Genomic DNA, 16,817 nt, shown 5'->3' with positions numbered 1-16,817 from the left:
TGAGCTGAAGTCCAGGAACAGCAACCGCACGTGGGTGTTCCTCCCCTCCAGGTGAGCCAGGCTCAGGTGAAGAACGGAGGAGATGGCATCCTCAGTGGAGCGGTTCTGCCGGTAGGCAAACTGGAACGGATCGAATGTTGGGGGGAGTCTGGAGACGATGTGATCTTTGAGCAGCCTTTCGAAGCACTTCATCATGATGGGAGTCAGTGCCACAGGTCTGTAGTCATTCCATGAGGTGATTTGATGGGGTGTTCATTTAATGTATGCTACTTGCCCTATCAGGGATTTGAGGGGAAAGGCCCGGAAGGGATTACTATATATTTATTATTTATATTGTGCAAGGTGCAGGCTCTCTGTAAATGCATTTGTACTCAATGTGGGCGTGTATCCTAGCTTTCAGAAAAAAAGGCAGCAACAGGAGCTTAAAGCAGTGCTGTATTTGTCAGCCACCATGCAGACAAAAGTTGTGCATGCTGTTGTCTTTCTTGGTGAGTCTATCTCATTCATCTTTATCATGGGAGCAGCTATTATTTATTGCATTGAGATGATGTTGAAAAGTTGAAGAGTATGTGCTTGTAATAATTTGTAATAATTTTGGCAAGCCCAAAGTGATTCATTAGCCCAGAAACTCTGTTCAACGTAAATTTTGTTTGTCATTGGTATTTTCCCTCTGGGAACGATTGAAGCAAGATGTAAGATCAATTATCTGGACTTTGTTTTAAGATTTTTGACATTTTTTTTTATTCATGATAACATGCCAAAACTTACTTATTGTTAATAGTTGAGGGGTTTATCACTGTAACTGTATTTGTGCTTCTATGACACTTTTATAAATCAATCTTAAAAAAAGTATTTAGAATGTGAGCATTTAAAATTTTACCTAGAGAGTTGGAAATGCCAAAAATGCACTCAAAGACAGTAACAGCTGGTTGCACAATAATATGAATATTAAACTGATTATTTTGTCAAAAAGCTGTCCATGTTCCAATACGCACGTGCACATCACTCAAAATAATAATCAATAATAATATCATCGTCACTCAGTGTTTAGCCAGTGTATGAATACATTTGCCTGTGAGAATAACATTTTTTTTCTTTTGCATTTTAGGACTTCTCGTTCCTCATGTTTGCATCCTTGCCAGCATCACTACACACTCCGACTGTGCGACATGCATTTCACTTTTAAGTAAAAAGCAGAAGATGCTTTTCATCAGCCTGTGTGAGGGTAAATGTGCGCTTTTCAATAGCTGCCTTTTCTCCGTAACCTCAGCACATCAGGCTCTTTCATTAAATTGCCTCTTAGCTTGAATGGCTTGGGCTATAGCCTAGAGCAAAGCCTGTATAACTCAATCCTAGATAGACATTATGCTGTGACCTCAATCCCTCCCTGTTGTGTATTCAAGAGTAGTGGGCACATAAGAACCTGTTGTACACACAAAGAAAAATGTTTTTCCATACATCTGCTCTACCTGTTTTTAAGGATGCCAAATAAAAGAGTCAGAGATGTGTAACCTGACAACCCAAGCTGTATTAGACAAATTTGCTGAGCTGCAAGGGTGTGTGTGCTCCTGGGAGGAAGACCTGCTGGCACAATGCAAGTCAAAGCCAGGTGCAGTATTCGCCACGGACAATATTGCTGTTTACCCAAGGCGATCACGATTGTGAATAAAGGCTTTTGTGGTACAAATTGGCTCCCGGAATAACAGGCTTTCATAGAATTGGATGGAACTAATTAGTCTCATTGTTATTTGCACTGTAGCTCCACACAAGAGAAGCACACCGGCTGACTGGCAGTCAAGCAGTTTCAGAGAATTTGGTAGTTGTGTTTTTATGTTGTGTTTATGTGGCATTCACGTCTGTTAAAGAAATTGTCTTTCTTTTTTGTAGAGGATGCTGCTCGATCATGCACGCACCAAATAAGATTTTGCTTGAGTGACTCCATGTGCAACAAACATTTGGCACCTGTCCTTCAGACTTGCATGGAGGCTCAGTGTGACCATGACAGCTGTGGGCAAGAAATGCGACGTTTCTACAGTAGTGTGCCATACGACTTAGCCGAGAGGCTGGTAATGTGCGAGTGTGATCCACCAGATGTAAGCTGCCTACAAATGAAAGCGGCAATACATGGCAACACTTGTGGGGACCAACTTTGGATCTGTCAGGAGGCTGTGAGACGCTGTTTGGAGGAGCAGCATTGCAGGTATACAGATGCGAATATTTTTGTTATACCACATCATAGATGCTTTTGTTTAAATGTACAACAAATAGTTAATGTCCACTCCTTTTGCTGTCACTTCATATGTGTTGTTGACTTTGTTTTTTTTTTAGATATAGTTTCATTCATGTTTCATTTTTTTTTTATGAGGGAGGAAATAAATTGTGGTTGACCTTTACAGCTTTGATGTCATTTTAAAAGTGCACTTGCAAAATTCTACAATTGCATAACTGTGTGGTGAAAGGCAATTTGTTATGTTTATTCTATTTTGGTATGGTTTACAAATCTCGATTTTGAAGGTTGTGCATGCTTATGTTTGTCTTGCAGAGAATTGCTAACAAGTTTTCAAAACAAGTGCTGGACCTCCGAGGAGTCTTCTTGCAGTGAGGTTACTCTTCAAAGTGAATGTTTGCACCTCATGAATCCAGCGCTCATTCTTGGAAGAGAATTGGACTGCAGAAAAGCCTTTGTGGCCACGTTGGGCACGACACTGCACCATCCGTGCACGTGCGAACAAGTACATGGTGCCGATCTCTACACATGCAGCACGATTCATGATGTGCTACACAACAGATCACACTTCAGTAAGTAAAAGATGCACTTATTGTATGTGGACTAGCTTACAAGAGTGCTTATATCTATTTTAAGACACCCACTGGATGAGGGATAATGGTCCCTCTACTCCTCCCCCAATCAGTGAAACTGATGAAGGTCAGAGCGGGCTATCTGGTAAATGCAAGCGTTTAACACTCCACTTCGCTACTTTTTCATGTACTCTAAGTTTTTCTTCTGAATTTAATTGCTGCATGTCTCATCAGGTTATGTGCTCTATAGCTGTGTAGCTCCACTGCTGGTGGTAATTCTTGTGGTGACTGTGGCTGTTTTTCTTAAAAGACGGTGAGTCCATGAATTACCGGCATGCAAATGGCACTTCCAAAGTCAAACAATCAATTGGCTTACTTCCACAGTTCCAAATAATACCCCTCTATCAAATAATGTAAAGTGCATTCATTTGTTCCAAATTCAAATTATCGTCATCATAAAACCTTTATGGATACACAAGCATTAAAAATCTTAACAGCTGTTTTCTGGGTTTGGTCATGTGATGCTTGAAAGCTGTGATTTGTTGTTACCTGAGCCCTCCACACATTTAATAACATTTTCAGTTGACAGTATGTGGCAAAATGTGTTTTAAAAGTAGAAGAAATATCATTAAATTTAGAGTTAATAAATCCACCATTCCTCTAAAGCTTTTCTGATTGTTTTTGCCATTTTTCCCAAGATTCCAACGCTCATAATTCAAAGGCACTACAGCATTCTCATGCTTTCACTCACTATTTGTTCCGGCAAGGAAGCCAGGAACAATATATAAAATGTTCTTATCTTTCAAGCTTGAAATAATGTAAAGTGTCACAAAATACGGTCTTGAAGAAGAGCATTCTGCATTTTTTTTCTATTTCAAGCCTTCATGGCCTCTGTTTATTCCTACTATGATGAGACAAAATTGGTACAATTGTCTGATCTCATTTCTTTCATCTATCCATTCTATCTCAAGTAAGTGTGTTTGACTGGGAGTGGCATAGATGAGTGTCAAGCTTCTCTTTTTTCAGTAATTGTCCATCATATGCCAAAGTGCTGATTAATGTAAAATGTGCTGCGTTCACGTTCACATCAAAGGAAAAAAATTGGACCAATGATGGCTGATAGCAAAAAAACACCACTGAACATGTCCCTAATAGATGCCGTGTCATCTATGCAGGCGATTTCATAAATGCCACTGAGGAAGTACGATTTTTAATTGACCTTGCTTTTTGTCATAGGGTGGTGAGAAGAAACGAGACACCAGACAAAAGCAGATTCCAGCCTCTTCAAAAAAGTAATGGCGTTGTTACTACACAAGATTTTCCATAAACATTAAATCAGTCAATTTTCTGAACACCTATCAGAGGATTTTTCCTCATCTCTTTGTCTCCATTCTCTTGCTGTGTGAAAGATGTAAGCTTACATTAAAAAGTAAAATGTAAATAAAAAATAGTTACCTTGAATTTATCAGGTGTGTTAAAGGTTTCTCCAACAACATCGAAAAGTGCTCAGTGCTTTTTCAAACCCGACCAAATGTGACTTATGACAGTGATGTGGATGCAAGTGAGGCGAAACAGACCTTCTGATTTGATCAAACATTTCTCTACACTGCTCTGACTGCATGATGGGATGCAGCTGCAGTGCTGGAAACTCAGATCTCCGATATCCATTCATTATTTTACTTATCCTGTTCAAGGTCAAAGGGAAACTGAAGTCTATCCCAGCTGTGTTAGGGTGAGAGGTGCAGTACACTCTGGACTGATCATTCATCTGTCACTCCCAACACTGGCACATAGAGACAACCATTCACGCCTCCAGGCAATTTAGACCTAAACATAATATTCTTTTGGACTGTGGTAGGAAACCAGAGTGCCCAGAAAGAACCCACACAAGCATGGGGAGAACATGCTAAGTCCACACTGAGAGGTGATGTGATGCGGACGTGCTAACCACTGGTCTTTAAAAGTCCACAAGCGACCCCATGCTATACATAGAAGGCCTTGTGGTTTTGGAAAGAGAACACTCCTGCTAAGAGTGCAAGAAGTAAGAAAATATAGAGGTGGGATCGTAATATTTTTCTGTTTGATTTGTTCATTATATAGAAGTTTCGTATTGAATATTATTTCCAGTCGTAGATGTTTGGCCAATCCCCTTCTGTCAATTTTCCACAAAGCGGCTGTTCTTTTTCCAGAAAGTTTTGATTGGTGCTCTCTTGACAGGTTACTCACGTAATTGTTTATCTCTTACAGTGTTTTTGAAGGCATTCTTTGTTTTTGAATTGATCCATGCATTGCTCAACCTGCTCGCTCCTTTGTCATGTATTTGTATTGTCAGTGTGAATTGCCTGAAGTGCCTTCAGACACATTGCGTGCTCCTTGCTTGCTATTTGGTATTTAAGGACATGTCAAGGGAGACCAAGCTGTTGTCCTTCAACTCAGTTTGATTCGAAAATTGTTTGTCTCCAGTCTACACCACAGAGTGAATTTTTCACGCTGAGCATGAGCCTGCTTGGCTTTCAGAGATGAATGCTGAGGGGTTATCTCTATACACATGATAAATGTTTTTCTTTCAAATGGTTCTGCTTTCATTTCAAAGGAAATTTGAAATCAAATTAATTCTCTTTTAATTCCATTATGACCATCTGGCTTTCAACCATGGTAGAAATAAAAGGCATGTAAATGGTAAAACATCCAAGATTCTATATCCCCTTAAATGCATGTGCAAATAACTTGGATAATCCAAGCTGATCAGTAATCCAAGTTGGATTACTGATCAGCTGTGCTTTATAAACTCTTCTTAAGCACAATAATCTTTATCAGATTTTCAGACAGTTTGATAAATTTTCGTTTAATGGTCGAAACAATAAGATGTAAATAGACACACATATATTCCAAGATGGACACATTTATTTAATCTGTTTTGTTGTATTGGTCAAGGTAGCCTTTTTCTGTTCCTAGTAGAAAAATGTCCATGGAGTCACCTAAGCATTATAACATAAACTGTAGCTACAAATGATACATTATTATTTTACAAGGACACAACTATGTAAAAATAATTTGATTCTGACCTTCTGCTGGGATTATTCGTGATATGAATGTAATTGAGATGTAAAATATGAAGACAACCGCGACCTCGAAAAAGGCCACCATATGTACGTCTCCTTCAACAGATGATTTTAGTATGCAAACCAGAATGCTCATAAGGATGGCTCTCAATGGCCAAAGAAAGTGAGTTGCTATTAATACAATAAGGTCATTCAAATTAGAATACTTTAACTATCAAACACACTGTGACCTAGTTGCAGTACAAGCTCGTCAAATTAAATTCCCTACACAGAGAATGTAGTGCCAGACAAAGTGGAAAAGCACTTACCACCAAATCAAGTCAAATTTATTTGAAAGAAACACGTTCACAGCTTCCTGCTTCTTGCCTGAGCAACTTTGGAGTTTGTCTTGCGTTGTAGCGCGGTGCAGATGAAGTCACCTGCTTCCAGGATTTTGGCCAGATTTACCCCCTTAAAAAAAAGAGAACTAAAATTTAAATGTTTATACGTATAGGGCATCACAATCCATTATTTATTTGCTGGATTAATTATGTGGCATGTGTGGAATGAACGGTTGATTAATTGTAAAACAAAATGGAGTCCACTGCTGAAACCACTGTTCATTGCAATGGGAAATTATCCAATTTAATTTAATTAGTTTGAAAAGTATTATTTATTCCTGACAAACATTGTCTATAATTCTGCCTTTGCCAGACATGTATAGTGACGATATAACAATTTAATGCCCTTCCACTAAATGGCAGAATTAAGGTACAGTTAACTTGTTCTCCCAAACAGGTCTAGATTTAGCTTCAAGTATGCCAATTTGCTGTTTCCTACTTGTAGTGAAAAGGTTCGACCAGCAGGGGTAGAGATTGTTAAATAAATAGTTCATGGGTCAGGGCACTCAATGGTGTGGGCGCATGAACTTGTGCAAAACCACTGATGTTATAAAATAAACCCTGACACAAAAGTATGTTTGCAGAACCGTATATTTATGTAAATGGACCCTGGGAGATTGTATAAATTGGGCCGCTGCGCTGGGATTGCGGACACATACAGTAAATTACAGCGGGTCTGTTGGAGTGTGCGTACTCACGGTGTGGATGCCCATGCCGTGGAGCATGTAGAGAACATCCTCTGTTGACACATTGCCAGATGAACCCTGAGCGTACGGGCAACCACCCAGACCGGCCACTGCTGAGTCCACCACGCTCACTCCCATCTGAAAAGCCAAAGTACAGTATAATAGAAGTCAATTTTTTTTTCCTTCAGTGCACACCCCATTAAATCTACTTACTCTACAGATTGCATCTTTTACACGTCGATAAGGTATGATAAGTAATCTTTTCGAGGTGTCATACTGTCAAGAATAGAAAGAAGATACTGTGATGGTGTAATCAAGGCATTGCACGGTATCCAACTTCAATTTGTGAAGATGTGTTTGGAATTTTGTCAAAGTAAATAATGGAAATCTAATATTATTAATGGGGAAAATAATGTTAACTTTAACTGGACCGTCACCAAACAAATCATAATTGTCATTCCCATTCCTACTCAGGTAAAATCCCTGAACAAAGATGCTTTTTTCCCCCAGTTAGATGGTTCAACATGCATACGGGTCCTTACTAAGGCTGCTGTGTTGCTTGACAGCTGTTTAGGAGGACTGCGGCATCGCTAATAAGCGGGCACAGAAAGTCTTTCAGTATGGCTTAGTCATCCTCTTTGTCTTCGTCCGACACTGGTGCCACATGGTAATAGCCTTGTGCACATTCTCAATTTGGAGCGCAACATTTCATATGGTTCTGATTCAGCTGGTTACTCATGTTTTCACAGCACTACTCTGTCCTTTCCGCGCTACATCGAGGAGACATTTTTGCCTGGGTTAAGAGGGTGTCCACTTACGCTGTTCCGACAACACAGGAGTTATAATATTACTACACAAATGTGCCGTTGTTGCGCACTATAATCATTACTGTCATGCATTATTTCCCTGATCCCTTCAGGATGAATGTGCTTGATTCAGAGTAGTCGTAACACACGCACATTAACAAGTACTGTATATGCTGTACAGGATATAGTGCTGGAGGAAGTATGCTGGGCGGACTATACATGCACAAGCTAGATACACCTGCACAAGTGAAGGAAATCCAATACAAGAGATGTTTCAGAAAAAGTTAATGCATCTTTGGTGATGTTAGCTTCTTTTTCTGATTCGCTTTTCCACATTAGGGTCATGTGTAACTTGCGACTATGGTAGGTGACAGCTGTAAAAAAAAAATTACACTCACATTCACACCACTGGCAATTCAATGGATCTGGGAAGCAAGTTCATTGTATGTTCTGTGTCCTGAGACACACGGAGAAAAGCTGCAAATTCAAAGGAGATCTTCTAATGGAGATTTGGGCAACAGACATGCTCACTCCCATCCAATGTGTCATTCTTGCTTTTCTGTTTTGCCTTACTGATTCAATTCATCATCATCATTGTTTTTGTTTTATTATCGCCAACCACTCCAAATGTCTGGTCTCCATATGACGATTTAACAATGTGTTTTTTAGTTGCTGGAAGGCAAATAACAAACATCTTTATCACCAAATTGCAAATGTTGACGCTGCAGGAAGAATGAATTGGCTTGACGCGTCATGAAAAACTTCTAACACTTTGTTTCCAATAAAAAAAGAAAAATGATGAAGCCCCAAAAGTTTTCAGGATATTTTCCACATGTCCGAGGCATTATCAGGAGAATATTAAAAATGTTTTCCAGCTTCCGCAGCAGAGCCAGATGTCAGCGGGGTCCCACAGGGAGACAACATTAACACACTGATACTTTCAGTGGCACTGGGTCATGAAGGACTTTCACCCTGTGGAGAAGGATCAAGCAAGCAAAATTAAAAGACAAGAACGTACTTCTTTCAGGGGCTGTCTAAACTCGCCGTAATTGCTGTTTGTGTTGGCAAGGCGAGAGGTAGAGGTGGGGTGGAAGGTGGAGGGCTGGGGGTGGGGGTCTCAACTTTGGTGCATGACATTTCCAGACCTTGGTTAAAGCCAGAGCAGGATATTGTACTCGGCAGATTTTTCGTGTTGTATAAACACAGAGTTGTAATCTACCATGCCAATCCTCTCACTTGCAGCTGCAGACCGTGCAGGGCTGGGGGTCTTTGGCGTACGGTTTCCGAGAGGAACAAACCAGAGCCTTCAGTGGCGTGCCTTGTTCATTTGGACCCTAATCGTGCGAGAACGGGCGGTCAGCAACTCAGGCTTGCCAGTGCTCCGTTAGATTCATAGTACCCACGCAGAAACCAGATGTGCACTCGGCATTAGAAAGCCATATTCAGTGAGCTGTGGTTGTATGAAAACAATACATTCCTGTCTAAAGGCACGGCGTATTCCGAAACGGGCATGGTTTTTCGGATACGCTTGTTGACATTCTACACTCACACTTGATGAGGCTGAAGATGGACAAGCTCCCATTTTGGTTTTACACGTGCGTCAGAGAGACAGGAAGAGAGAGAGAGCGTATTCACGGGATGATATGAAGCAGTGATGCTTTACCCACAGCTACATAAACCGGTAGGCTGAAAGAAGCTGTCACGTAGCTGCGGCTGAAACATATATCAACCTTCTCCTGGATAATGTAAATAATCTTACAGTGACAAAGCAAAACCCAGATACTGGCAGAACAAAACAAACTTTTACAGACTAAATAAATCATATTTCCACCTAGTGATTTATTTGAAAATGAGAAATTATGAACTGTATCATCAGTTTTCTTTGACACAGCTTGCCTGAATTTCATGAATAAGCACACCTCAGTCACACTCAAATGAAATCCTGGAACATGTTCCTGCTAGAAAATAAAATGAGATGACTCGTTGATTTGAAGGAAAATAGGAAATAATTTTAAACTAAGTATAATGTTTTAAGTGACGTTTTGGAATCCCTATCCATCACACAAGAATTAAGACAAGTTAAACATTCCATAATGAAATCAAACTAAAGTACTGCCGAACAGGAAGGTGCTTGCTGGAATTAACAAAGGCTCAACCAGAAGAGACCTTGAGACAAATTATGAGACAAGCTATGAAGTTTATCTGACTAAATCTGGCACTTTTTTTTTTACAACACATAACTTAATTACTTAATTAGATTACATAATAAGAACAAAATACTGTCAAAATCTGATAACGATTTGTGCAAATGTTCCCTGCCTGTGTAGCAGGCCTAGATAAGAAAATAAAGCCTCAAACTGACAAACTATGACAAAAGAGAGATGATGTCGACTTGGTTTTCAATACACTGGCAATATTATCTGAAAATCTTTTTTTTTTCTTTTGTTGACGTTTATTTTATCAATTTAATTTTTGGGGATGCATAATGCCGCCTACGTTGCATAACACAAACTTAAGCAAACAATGTCTTGCGTTGCCGCTTGCTAAGCGTGCCTAACTTAAATAAAAGCCATGATCACTTTAATGTTTCAAAGTCGTAGTAACCGCTTGTGTTCAAATTCTAACAGTATGGTAATGGAATTTGAATTACGTTGCTATGTTGACAATGATTATTAGGTTGGTCATAATGTCGACTGTAACACTGTTATACAATAAAGCATGACTATTAAGGTTCACAATACACTGATAACGCCTATTAAGAATTACTTTGCTTGCCAAGGCTGTGAAATCTAAGTACATAAGTTGTCATTGTGTGAACTGCCAGGAGTGCGGCAGGAACAAAGCTACCTACCCCCACCACCCCCTCAGCCGGTACTTTTGAGAAAAAAAAAAAAAGAAACAGGTACAAAGGCTAAGGAATGTCTTTATCAAGACAAAAGCTGTGACTCAGGGCTGACAGCACTGGAGAAATTCATTTCTGTCCCAGTTGGTGGTGTGGACCTCTGGCACGCACTAATGAAAAGGTTTATGATAAAATCTTTCATTTCCATCTTGTTTATGGGTGAGCAAATAGTTGACTAAATAGCCCCGGCTGCTATTATTTTCAGAGAACATGGGGATGCTGAGATGAAACGTTTTAAATATGATCCAAGATGTTTACTTACCTCTGTGATTTTTTTTTTTTTAACCACCGTGGTACTTGAGTTCAAAAGTACAAGTCGTGGTTAGTTTGATGCACATCGGAAAGAGACAGCCATGTTTAATGAGTAGGATCTTATTTAAAGCTACTTTAACCGAGTTAAGATGATGTGGAAATGGTATGGGAATTTGTGTATGTTTATATCAAACTACAATAAATCACAACTCCTCACTGTAACTTATAATGAATAGTTCACTGTCCAGTGAAATAAATTGAAAAAAAACGCTTGTTCCTGCAGCTGCACCACCGTTCATCACATGTGCAGCAGAGAACGGATCAAAGGATCATCTTCCATCTGCATCTAAACTCAGCATTGTAGGTAGAACCATAGATGAATCCCCTCCGCCCCCACCTCCAAATCCCTCAGGGCTCTTCTATCCACCTAGCTCTCAGTCGCTTTGTACAACAGACAGTGAATATGTGGGCCTTTGTGACAACCACCCCGTTCTTACATCTGCTGCCCCCCCCACCAAGACTCCGCAGCCCACCCCACTGAGCTGTGTTCTGTGTGATGACAATGTGGCTCAGAGAACCTATATAGCCACATCTGCATTACCTTTGGATTTATGTCAGTTGTTTAAAATCCTGCTAGACACTTAAACAGTCTCTTGTTAGCTGTTGGGGTATACAATATACGACTTCCATAGTGCATGGTATTTCTATTCTTCCATGGAAGTCTTTTTTGTTCATTATCCTTTCGGGATTCCATTTAAGCGATCCTCAGTGGGGATGTTTAGATCGCATTTCTCAATTCCCCTGTTGGCTGTTGACTGACGGTTCCTGGGTTTCTGTGTGCTATTGTAACCCACACATAGATCTTAAACAGAGGATGCATTCATGTCATAAACAGCTACAATGTCATGGATCCCCAGAGAATTTGGATTGCAGTCTTTATACATAGCATATTACCTCACATAGTGGTGACCGCTCCATTTGATACGGTAGCTAATTTAGTCGCAGACTGCGTTGTACACTTGACCAAACAAACGCTTCAACTTAAATAGACGCCTCCTTTTGTGCCCCCCAAGAAAAAAATTACAGGTGTTACCACTAGGTAGCTGTAATTACATTTTCTATAGCAATGTTTCCACGAGGCGGCTGAGTTTGGTTTGGTATGTTACACCATAATTTGGTTAACACCGCGGATAGCAGCGTGAGGTCCAAAAATAGTGAACAAAAAATAAATAGTAACACAAAAGTCATCTTGGCACTGTTACTGACTGTGTGTAGCTGAGCTTTTTCCTGTTCTTTAGAGTACCTAAGTAGGATGGGAAACAGGACATGTTGATTTTTAAAAAAATGGGCTTTGTTCTTTTGACAAATTGACCCACATGAATGTGAGTCTCATAAAAATACACAATATCATCTAATAGTCACGAAACGTGAGGATCCATTTGCCTTTTATTAGTAGTAACAACGGTGATTTGTGAGGGCCGAGCAAATGTATTCAATTTAAAAGCCTCTTGAATATAATAACACCTCATATTTTTTAGCAATTAGTACAAGAAGAAATAATAAATGCAAATGGTTTTCAACATTGTCCCCATCCAGCATTTCAGAACCAATAAAAATATTTGAATTGAACATCTGAATTGGGCATCATGCCTTGCAGCTGCTGTGAGTTTTTACCTGAAGTGCCGTGAGGATGTTTGGCAAAGCTTGGCCGTACGTGTCATGACAGTGAACTGCAAGAGCACTGGCGGGAACCTCCTTCATCACACACTGCAGCATCTTACGCATGGAACCTGGAGTGCCCACGCCGATGGTGTCCCCCAGGGAAACCTCATAGCATCCCATCTCATACAATCTCTTGGCTACCTTAGGAGATAAGAAGTATGATCAAGGGAAGAAAGTCAGGATAGAGACCGTTGACCCATGAGATCTATATAATTAACCAGACTAACCTCAGCAACTTTGGATGGATCAATGTCTCCTTCGTATGGGCATCCAAGGGCACAAGAAACATACCTGCAATAGTACAATATATAATATCATATATCATAGTGCAGAAAAGCCAGTGGCGTAGCCAAGCCGGGGCGAGCCAGGGCGGTGCCCCGGTTAGGACTCCCTGCGCCCCGGTTGAAAAAAATCGAGCTTTTTCGATTCTTCATTTTCATGCCGTTTTTTTCTTTCGGTCTTGCGCGAATGTGCTTGCGCTATTCTATGTGCACAAGCGCGATGTTATCCATTCACCGTTTGCCTCCCGGACCCGGATGTTGTTTTAGCGATCAGCGAACGGCGTGGGTGATGTTCGATTTTTTTTCCTGTGGGCGCGCGCCCCTACTGGAAAAATTCCTGGCTACGCCACTGAGAAAAGCAGATAAAAAAAAAAAAGATTGCCTTTTTTTGTGTGTCAACCATGAGTGACAAATACAAACCCGCGGACTGTAATCGTTTGCTCTTTGGCTCCCTCGACGACCTCTTCAAACCTCTGCATGCTTTCATCAATAGAGCAATTTATGTTTTTCATGCTGAAGGCCTCAGATGCTGAGCCAAACACCGCCACTTCAGCAGCCCCGGCCGCAACCTTGTGTAAGAAAATAAAAGCCTTGTTACACTTCATCGACAACAAGCACAGGGAAAAATAAAAATGAAGTTAACCTTTGACCACAATTCTTCAAACATCCATTTGACTTACAGCGTCCTGAAAACCTTGCATGTTCGGTGTCAATACCGGGTACTGAACATGAGGAGCTCTCTGGATTCCTGCTAGAACCTCAGTGTGGTCGGCCATCTGAACAAAAAAGAGGAAAGGACATGAGGTACAAAAATAAACGTTTCACGTCAACAGAGCTTGTTCCTGGAAATACATTATTCTCACTCAAGCCTTTCACAACCCGGCACAGACCATTAGGGTGAAAGTTGCTTGACGTCATATTTCCTTCAAATGAACAAAACATATTTGAGTGTTCTTAGAAATAGAAAAGCAATTTATGACAGGAAGGGATGTTTTTCTGAATGTCAAAAACATCATATGAGAGAGAGCTTCATAAATCACTTGACACTGTTCAGCTGCGCACCAAGTGGAGTTATTACCTGTGGTACCCATTTTGAGGAGACAAAGCTGGTGGCCTCGATCACACGCAGGCCCGATCCCGAGAGCATGTCTATCAGCTTGATTTTCACGCCTGTCGGAACAATTTCCTGGGGGACAATAAAACCCAAAAATGCTCTTTCTGGATCTGATTCTGTTCACGCTGGGAGGTACAACATAACAGACAACGTGCAACATAGCTCTGCAAACATGAGACGTCTTTCATCTCTTAAGTAGACGCTGTGGTAAAATCTGTAAAAGCCCTAGCATGCAACAGGGATTGATTCAATGGTGACATCCTAAGAAGAGTGAACGAAGCCAGAAGCTCTGTCATTCTTGAATTTCAAAGAAATGTAAACATATGCTCTGTTAATTATGGCGCACCAACCATATGTTGTGCATGTTTTATTTATGGGAGAGAGAGTAAAAATCAGGAACATTTTCGTTTTTCAAATTAATCAAAGGGCTTACACATCACCATAAATTGTGTATACCTTTTCATTTTGGAGGCCATCTCTTGGCCCAACTTCAACTATTTTCACACTCTCCGGATACTCTGAGGCAGTCTGGAGAAGAAAGAAGAGACATGCCAGAAGACACCCAATAGTTGAAGCCATAATCATGTCAAGGATTAGCATGGGAACCAACGAGATGTTTCATGGAGAAAACATTCAGAAAGAAAGGTTAGATACATTTCCCCCGCAAGAACCACAGGGGAAATTCTAAGGATCATGGTATTCCTCTGTTTGGAACCCAAAACTGCAATCATCTTGGTCGTGAAGACATAAATGTGCAGTTTGTGTCAGCCTCTTGCAACTACTTTTTTTTTTAACTGCCCACATTTATTTCCTGTAAGACTCCTATGGCATGAGTCTTCACACAAGAGTCTTTCTGAAGTGTATAACTAGGATATGAATTTAGTATTAAATTAGCAACTAAATACATCTTGACAGTTGCTGTCAGAATAGAAGCGGTAAACAGATCTTAAACACATTGAAGGAGTCGTGCTTTAAAAATCGGTATATAATCACAAGTATTAGGCTTGATAGGGTCATGAAATACGATTCATTCAAAAAAAATGAATCCACTATGAACGAATGTGCAGAGGCTCACTACAAATGACTTTAAAATGTAAATGTTTCATTTGTATGACAACTGGTTAGTCAACAACTAATTCAAATGTCATGTAGCTTCATTTTCAGGATAGACTCACTGGTTTAGTTTTTAAAGGTTTAAAGTTTAAATTGCGGTTATTAATATTCAAGCCTTCCATAAACTGCTGACATTTTGCTATACTTAATTGCTAGCAATCAAGTGGCTTAGGCCAGGTTAGGGTGATCCCTTGTTGTCTAATCATCCATGGGTTAATAATTTGCCACTTTTTTCTCTGTGCTCAAGTCTCGGCTTCGGTGTACTCTTCGTTCAATACATCAGCAAAGAAACAGTGCATCATTGCTTTCTATAAAGAAAAAGGACTAGAGATTCAGAAACATGAAAATATTCAAAACTAATATTTTGCCATCATAGCACATGAGGACTGTCCCAAACGTGGCGAGCAGCAAGAGAGCTTCAATCATGATGAGGTCATGTGGTTTAGCATGTGAGGCACACGAGAAGGACACCCACCTTTGCCTCCTCCAGCAGCAAGCGTCTCAGCCATGGATAGTCCTGGATGAGTTGTTCGTAGCTCAGGCAATGCTTCACCGTCGTGGGTAGGTTTCCCATTCGGAGGCACGCTGTTTGTGCTTCCTAACTTCCCAAGCTGAAGCAGCCCAACCCCCAGTTGTTCGGAATCTAATAAAGCTAATGGATCAAGATCAATATTCTCGGATGATGCAAGGCCTTACTTGCCAAGATGGAATTAGAGGACTGCCGCTGACTGGGTAGGATGATTCAGCAGTTGCCATGGCAGCCACCTCTCCGCTGGGAAGGGATCAAAACAGAGATGTGTTAGGAGGTGGGAGCAGAGTCTTTTCTTTATGGATGCTGCAATGTGGACTACAAATTGGAAAGTTTACATTGCTGTGTGAATTGTGGACATGCCTACCAATGAACGAATTATTATTCTGAATTCTCATAAAATGGAGTACAGTACTCGGCCGCATCCAGCAGAGGCACTGTGGATTTTGTCTCAGTTATTTTGTGGCCCAAAAAAGACCACGACTTCAACTATAAGGCCTAAGCAGACCTATATTATGCCACTTGCACACACACATATCGTCCCCAAGTTCTTTATTACCCGTTTTGGTATTGATTGCGCTCATGGTAATGGAAACGTTTAATTCACTGTGTGTTTTACCAGGACAGCCAACTTAACTTTGGAGATGGAATAACAAGATTAGGCGTACATTTGCCTCAATGTTCCTGGTGAAAATGTTAGGCTTCACGGAAACATTTTGCTTTGATTGATCCCCCGTGACCTAAACAGTTGAGCGGTTTCCATTGCCAGACGTGCCACCACTGCCAATGTCAACTGCATGGTGTAATAAAATCCCTCGTTAAGCCAGGTCAATATTTAACAGAGAAAGAGCCATTCTTCTGAAGCCAGATGTTAACAATAGAGAAGCTTAATGAAGTCCTTGCATTCAACCATCCCACTGCACTCAAGGAAAGACTTCTTGCTCCCTCTCAGGAGACGGAGGCGACTCGTGATGTCTATCAGTTGCAACCCCTGCTACAAAAGATTAAATTTAATTTATTGTAATCAAAATGTTACAGCCTGGTCAATGTTACAACTTCATTCTCCGATTTAATCTCAACTGTCAGTGGATCACTCCTGTTTGGTGTTTCTGTATTCATTGTCATCTTATATGAGTGTGTTATAAGTGTGGCTAGAAGAATATGTATAGAT

The 16,817-nt window shown here is 40.5% G+C and overlaps 2 protein-coding genes across 4 annotated transcripts; one reads left to right on the top strand and one right to left on the bottom strand.

Annotated features, from left to right (window-relative positions):
- Window positions 1-306: 306 nt before the first annotated feature.
- Window positions 307-5,526, top strand: gfral (GDNF family receptor alpha like). Of its 3 annotated transcripts, XM_037271772.1 has the most exons (9): window positions 308-488; window positions 1,109-1,225; window positions 1,481-1,609; window positions 1,760-1,816; window positions 1,888-2,200; window positions 2,543-2,799; window positions 2,864-2,944; window positions 3,034-3,112; window positions 4,036-5,526. In XM_037271772.1, the coding sequence occupies exons 1-9, from the start codon at window positions 452-454 to the stop codon at window positions 4,124-4,126; spliced, it is 1,161 nt and encodes a 386-aa protein (XP_037127667.1). In that variant the 5' UTR covers window positions 308-451; the 3' UTR covers window positions 4,127-5,526. The 3 variants fall into 3 exon arrangements, with proteins under 3 accessions (XP_037127668.1, XP_037127667.1, XP_037127669.1); XM_037271773.1 differs by lacking the exon at window positions 1,760-1,816 and having other exon boundaries at window positions 307-488; XM_037271774.1 differs by lacking the exon at window positions 308-488 and having other exon boundaries at window positions 1,128-1,219.
- A 36-nt stretch (window positions 5,527-5,562) lies between these two features.
- hmgcll1 (3-hydroxymethyl-3-methylglutaryl-CoA lyase-like 1) lies at window positions 5,563-15,875 on the bottom strand. The gene is made up of 9 exons (XM_037271801.1): window positions 15,593-15,875; window positions 14,461-14,532; window positions 13,969-14,076; window positions 13,571-13,666; window positions 13,311-13,459; window positions 12,837-12,900; window positions 12,562-12,750; window positions 6,940-7,065; window positions 5,563-6,311 (listed from the first exon to the last, which is right to left on the bottom strand). Exons 1-9 carry the CDS (start codon window positions 15,689-15,691, stop codon window positions 6,207-6,209), a joined length of 1,008 nt encoding a protein of 335 aa, XP_037127696.1. The 5' UTR covers window positions 15,692-15,875; the 3' UTR covers window positions 5,563-6,206.
- Between the last annotated feature and the right edge of the window lie 942 nt (window positions 15,876-16,817).

Source organism: Syngnathus acus, chromosome 15 (assembly GCF_901709675.1).
Source record: "Syngnathus acus chromosome 15, fSynAcu1.2, whole genome shotgun sequence".
Taxonomy (NCBI): Eukaryota; Metazoa; Chordata; class Actinopteri; order Syngnathiformes; family Syngnathidae; genus Syngnathus; species Syngnathus acus.
The sequence above is the reverse complement of the archived record's forward strand: the minus strand, read 5'-3'. Positions and strand labels throughout refer to the sequence as shown.